The following is a 6958-nucleotide window of genomic DNA, read 5'->3' as shown; positions in this document are numbered from 1 at the left end:
TACTTATTATATAGGAAGTTAAAAATATTCTGAACTTAAAAAAATATTTAATAATAAAATTGAGTTTGTTTAAAATCGTAGAGAGAGACATAAAGAGAAAGAAAAAGTTAAAATTTTCTAACCAATTACAAAGAATCATCACCATCAAAGTTATTAAATTTGAGTATATTAAGTAAGGATTAAGAAACGAACCAAAACGATAAATCTAAAAATTTTTTGTTCTCTTTATATAGTGTTTCACTTTAAATAACTATTTTTTATGAATAGTATTTAAATGACGAACAACATAATAATAAGATTCACATTAGATTATGAAAATTAATCTCATCCTTATAATACGATGGAATTATTTCAAAATATGTAAAATGAAATAATAAAATATAGTTTAATTGATGTGCACAATAAAATAAATGTGAAATTTACAAAGTAGCAGTGAAATGTGGATAGCAACGAATGCCTTCTGTCAGGTACTATATTAAACTACGACTTAAGTTTATAATTATTAGTTAAAAAACTTAGAATTATGTACTAGTTTTTATTATTTTAGTTGAAAATAATATATTTTGATTTTTTTAGGATTATTGACATCAAATTTTAGGCAAAAATTTTAAATGCTTTATGTCTTAATTCTTTTAGCAAAACTTCAACAACTCATAAAAATTATCAGAATAGATGGTTATAAATCAAAGTGATAAATAAGATTAAAAGTTGCGATAATGATATTTGGTGATAATTAATAACGACCCGGTGAAGAAAAGGTGGATAGAGAAGAAAACAATGAGAAAGAAAAATAAGGTAATATAATAGTAGCCATGAAACAATAACAGATATGTGTATAGAAAATAATATATAGTAAGAGAAAGAATAATGTTTGATATAGTGAGGAGATATAATAGAAATATAAATTAATAATTTTAAAAAATAATAAAATTAAAGATAATTTAAAAAATTAAATATAAAATAAAAAAATATTAATTAAAATTATGCAAGAAGATAAAGAGTGTTTTGATATAAATTTTTATCTCTGCTTCAAATTAAATACTACTAAAAATAAATAAATAAACTTAATAACCTTTATAAATAGTTAATTATAAATAATATTTTTAAATCTTTATTTTGATTTTGTTACACATAATAATAACATAATAAATTTGTTTAATATCTTATTTAATTTTAATTTATAAATTTTATAGATTTTAAAAATTAAATAACTTATAAAATTTTTATTTTTGTTTTTAAATTTTTTTATTCTTAATGTTTAAATTATGTTATCAAATTTATAATTTTAAAAATAAAATTATAAAAATTAATCTCTTAAAAATAATAGAAAAACGGTAGGCACTATTAAGTATAGGTGTTCAAATTTAAACCGATCCAAATTAGACCACTCATCCAATCTAATTCAAACCAAAAATCGATTAAAACTGCACTAATTTAGATTTGATTAGATTCTATTTTTTACAAACCGCTTGATCAGATTGAATTTTGAATCTACTTTTTATAATGAATCAAATTCAATCCAAACTGCACAATATGCTATAATGTTATTATTTTATTATTATATTTACTATTATACTTATAACATGTTCAATTTGTTATATATTTTTATATTATTCATGTATTATTATTATTATTTAATAAATATTTTATGTTAAAAATGTGATTTATTTATTTATTTTAACTAACCTATAATTTTATTTATATTGTTATATTATCATTAGTTTTTAAGATTTTATTTTTTTAATTTACAAAACCGCAATTCAATCCAATCAAAATTGCTTGAAATTGGATCGGATGGAATCGAATTTTTAAAAAAAAGTCATCTAATCCATCGTAACTAAAATTAGTGTTCGAATAAAATGAGTTTTTGATTCAAAACTGATTCAAACTGCACCGCAAAAATTTCTACTATTGAGCCACTAGTATATATAATTCCAGTTCCAAAAATTTAAAAGGAAAACTATATATAATTGCAGAAAAAAATTGCTGGAGCAACTTTTGATAATAATGTAAATAATAACAAATCTTTTGGTTTCGAATTTGGCAAGGTCTGAGCCTATCGCTCACTAGAGACATTTGATGAAATTTCTAAACAGGTAACAAGGACATAAAATAGCGAAGCTCCGATCTCAAGTAGTCTGTACGGTACTTCCTACTTCTTTCTTCTCCAGCCTGAATTTTCAAAAATATAAACTCTCAGTATAGACACTTAGTTTTGTTGTTTGATAAATCAAAAAAATAATATATTTTTATTTGTGATTTTTAAAAGATAAAAGTATTTTTAAAAGCACATAAAAAATTTAAAAACAATTTATATTTATTAAAATTAAAAATTTTAATATATATAATTAGTTTTAAAATTTAATTTTTGTATTTACATTTATTATAATATTTTTAAATTTTAAAAATTATTTTATTAAATATAATTATTATTATCTGTATTTATTAAAAATTATTTTTAACTTAATTTACTAAATATAAATATTATACTTTTTAAAAAAATTATACTTTAAAAGTTAGTATTTTAAATTAGCTTTGAAAAGTAAAAGCTTTACCCGGCTTTCTCTTCAGCTCAAAAGCTTTACCGGGGCAAATCTTCCTCTTCAGCTGGACCATGACTGAACTCAACCCACTTCTTTGTTTTGCATAATTTTATGAAGAAAAAGAAACCAATCCCGGCCACAGTCATAACACCACTGACCAAATAAACAGTCTTAGTGGCGATAACCATTATGAGCACCAAAAACCCTGAAGGAACCAAACACATGAGAACCAGCAGCGGAAACTTCATTGGTATCTTATAAGGCCTCTTCAGATTCGGTGACTTCCACCTAAGCCAAAGAAAAGAAGCGAACTCCAACAACATTCCCAAACTATACAATAAATTAGCCGAATTAATAATGTCAGTAAAAGCCATGGAAGAAACCGCAAGTGCTATCACCATTGAAATCAAGATCCCCAGCCATGGAGTGTTGAACCACTTAGACCTAACACCGAAGAATCTCGGAATGATCCCGATCTCAGCCATTCCAAGTACCTGGAAAGCGCTGCTGCTCAATTGGGCCTCGAAAAGCCCAATTGTTGACAGCACTGCGCCCACCTCGATCCAAATCTTGAGCCACTTCCCCGCAATCATCTCCGCAGCCTGGGCATGGAAGCCTGTTTCCCATTGACTCTGGTCAACGGAAACAGCTCCAATAACCGCAAACAACGGAATGATATACGCAACGCAGGTGAAGATAACGGAAACGAGAAGAGCCAAAGGGAAAGTTTTGTGTGGCTTATCAACTTCCCCTGCCAAAGTGCTAACGCTATCCCAAAAGTTCAGGTTCCAAAAAAGTGTGTTGAAATATAAATTCCAGTCTCTCGAGACTCCTTTCTGCCCCAAACTGAGCCACCTGTGAGGTTGAATCTTGGGAATGGCGATGAGAGATAAGAGAACGAAGGGGAAGAGGGAAACCAGACCGAGCAAAACGGCGGCGTATCCGACGATGGTGAGACCCGTATAGTTGAGAAAGGAGAGGACAAGGGTGGACCCAACGACTGCCACGTGGCGGGGCCAGCCGGATGACAAGACCGGGAAGAGCTTCTGGATGTAGTCGACGCAGAGGGCGGGGAACGATGCGATGTTGATGACGCCGCTGAGGAACTTCCATGTGCCCATCATTGAGCCCATGAACGGCCCGAAGGCTCGTTCGGCCCACAAGACGAAGCCGCCGTTTCCCGGGTACGCGGTTGAGAGCTCGGCGGTTATGAGGGCTTCCGGGACGCTCCATATGAAGGGGAAGATGAGGTAGCCCAGGAGGGCTATGAGTGGGCCGGCGGCTTGGACGGCGGGCTCTTCACCGTAGGGCCCACCGGCGACCTCAAAGTAGATGAGGAATATTAGAGGGACGAGGGTGAGCTTCTTGGGGATCTTAGCGGTGGTTGTGGAAGGAGAGGGAAGGTGTTCCTCTTTCTCTTCTTCTTGTGTCATTGTGAAGGGTTTACTGAACTGTGTTGTGTTGTGTCACTATTGTTGGAAACTAACGAAACAAAAAGAGACGTAGACGGAACAGACCCTGTTTTGTGCTGAGGTGACCGTGGTGTGCACTGTGCGAGTTTGGAGATTTTAGGTGGGAGGAGGAGGAGGAAGAGAGAGTCAGATTCTCAGATAGATAATGTGATTAGGGTCTGTTCCGTATTTAATGATTGGAGTTTCATTATTAGTATTAAGAAGATAAACCACAAAAAAAATTATAAAATTATCTTTTATTCAGCTTTTTAAAAAAAATAAAAAATAAATAACTTCCTTAATTTTTGAAATAATCGATATGGTGAGAGGGAATATAAAAAATAAAAATAATATATTTTTAAATTTAAAGGCTAAACAAATGTTAAAATTTAAAAATATTATAAAAGATATAAATTTAAACGTTAAATTTAAAAATTAGTTAATATATGAATTTATATTAAATTTTAAAATTTTAAAAAATATAAACCAATTTTAAAAAGTTTTATTTATCTTAATTGTTTTTAAAAGTACTTCTATTTTTAAAACATTAAAAATACAAACACATAATTCTTTTATTTATTAAACACAAGGTAAAAGATTCGATGATTCCAAAACGTTTGGACCATTAAATGGTCTCATAACAAAACATGTTTTTTAAATTTTTTAATAACTACTAAATAGTCCTTATTTAATTTTAATTATAAATTAGTCTTTTTTTATTTTTTATTTTATAAATTATTTTTTTATCATTCATCTATCATGTTTATTGAGAATCAAGAACTAAAATAGTAATAAATTAGATCTTCCATTAATCGTAATAAATATTTTGTAATCTCAATCGATCATTTTTTTTATCATTGATCCAATTACGTACGTATTGGGTTGGAAAAATCGTGTTTGTTAGAAATTCAATTGATTGGATGCACAAACCAATCGATTGAAATTGAGGCTTTCCAAACTTCAATCGATTGAATTTTGCAAGGCATGTGGAGTTTTTCTTATTCAATCGATTGGTCATATTACTCAATCGATTGAAATCATCAAAGCAATCTGAGTTTAGTTAATTCAAAATTTTGTTTAGATTCATATTGTTCATCCATCATATCTTGGTCGCATACTAGCTCTTTTTGTTGGTTAATGTCATCGTACTCATGGTATTGTTCATCCATCTCAGTGTCCGTGAATATACCTGACATCTTAAAAATTTACCAATGAAAAAAAAATTTTCAGTACACTATGTCCTATAACACTAAAATCTTTTTTACTTTTGTAAAAGATCTTTTAAAAAAATATCATTTAAAAAAATATCATTTTCCAAAATCCTGCCGTCTATATTTTTTATAGAGCTTGCCTGACCCCCGAAATTCTATAATTTAGATAGAGTTTGCCTAACCCCAGCGAACTTCACTCGAATTTTTTTCAAACCATATTTAACAAGAATTTTTTCTCAATATCAATTAAAAAAATTATTATATTTAAGAATTTAAGTTAGCCTTTTTTTTTTAAATTTGAAGTGACGTTCGTCAGGATTAGGCGAACTCTACAAAAGTTATAATGCGGCGAACATGCTTTGCATAAAAAAAACTCGTATTTGGGGAATTAAAGTTGAAAAATGGGGTTTTCGAACTTGGTGCACGAAATTGTGATCTCAACTGCGCCAATGACTTGGTACGCACGATCATCATCTCAATTTTTTTTCACAACTCCGCACAACTAACCAGCAAGTGTACTGGGTCGTCCAAGTAATAAACCTTACGTGAGTAAGGGTCGATCCCACGGGGATTGTCGACTTGAAGCAAGCTATGGTTATCTTGTAAATCTTAGTCAGGCAGATTCAAATGGTTATGGGATTTTGATAATTAAAGGATAAATAAAGCATAAAATAGGATAAAGATACTTATGTAATTCATTGGTGAGAATTCGTATGGAGATGCTTTGTTTCTTCTGAATCTCTGCTTTCCTACTGCTTTCATTCAATCATTCATACTCTTTTCCATGGCAAGCTGTATGTTGGGGGATCACCGTTGTCAATGGCTACCGTCCGTCCTCTCAGTGAAAATGGTCCAAATGCGCTGTCACCGCACGGCTAATCATCTGTCGGTTCTCACTCATGTTGGAATAGGATCCATTGATCCTTTTGCGTCTGTCACTATGATAAACCCCAATTTTGTTGTTTATCTTGTGCTTATTTTGGGGGATTTTATCACCTTTTCTCACATTTATTCAATGAAATAGCATGGTTTTGCAATTCTCCCTTGATTTGTGCTTAAATGTGAAAACATACTTTTTAGGCCTTAAAATAGCTAAATTTAACTCACTTTAATTCCATTCAATGCCTTGATATATTTGTTGAGTGATTTCAGGTTCATAAGGCAAGTATTGGATGGAAGAAGTAAGGAGAGAAGCATGCAAAGTGGGAGAACTCATGAAGAAATGAAGGAACTGTAAAGCTGTCAAGCCTGACCTCTTCGCACTCAATCGACCATAACTTGAGCTACAGAGATCTAAATGATGCGGTTTTAGTTGCGTTGGAAAGCTAACATCCGGGGCTTCGAAATGATATAAAATTTGTTATATGTTGCTTCACGTTCAGGGGCGCACACGCTCCATGGACGCGTGCGCACCGATGGAGCTGCGTGGGTCCACTTTTTGCACTTCATTGGGGGCAATTTCTAGCTCATTTTGGGCCTAATCCAACTCATTTATGATGCTATTGAACCCAAAGGTTGAGGGGGAAATGAACCAAGTAGTCATAGTTTAGTTTTCACCATGTTTTAGGGTAGAATTCTAGAGAGAGAAGCTCTCTCTTCTCTCTAGAATTTAGGGTAGTTTAGGTTTAATTTTCTCTTGGATCCAAGTTATAATTCTTATTTTGATTTAGTTCTCCCTTTTGATTTCTTGTTATTATATCTCTATTCTTCTAGTTTCACTTGTCATTTCCTTTATTTTGCCATTTTTATGTTT

The 6958-nt window shown here is 31.3% G+C and overlaps 1 protein-coding gene across 1 annotated transcript; it reads right to left on the bottom strand.

Moving 5' to 3' along the window:
• Positions 1-1889: 1889 nt before the first annotated feature.
• LOC107609652 (putative polyamine transporter At3g13620) lies at positions 1890-4204 on the bottom strand. Its single transcript, XM_016311660.3, has 2 exons — positions 2556-4204; positions 1890-2172 (listed from the first exon to the last, which is right to left on the bottom strand). The coding sequence occupies exon 1, from the start codon at positions 3974-3976 to the stop codon at positions 2582-2584; it is 1395 nt and encodes a 464-aa protein (XP_016167146.1). The 5' UTR covers positions 3977-4204; the 3' UTR covers positions 1890-2172; positions 2556-2581.
• Positions 4205-6958: the final 2754 nt, after the last annotated feature.

Source organism: Arachis ipaensis, chromosome B7 (genome assembly GCF_059453495.1).
Source record: "Arachis ipaensis isolate K30076 ecotype BB chromosome B7, ASM5945349v1, whole genome shotgun sequence".
Taxonomy (NCBI): Eukaryota; Viridiplantae; Streptophyta; class Magnoliopsida; order Fabales; family Fabaceae; genus Arachis; species Arachis ipaensis.
Note: the sequence above shows the minus strand (reverse complement) of the source record. Positions and strands in the feature narration are given on the sequence as shown.

Excerpts from the sequence above, each read along its gene's own strand:
- LOC107609652 (XM_016311660.3), bottom strand. The coding sequence starts at position 3,976 with ATGACACAAGAAGAAGAGAAAGAGGAACACCTTCCCTCTCCTTCCACA.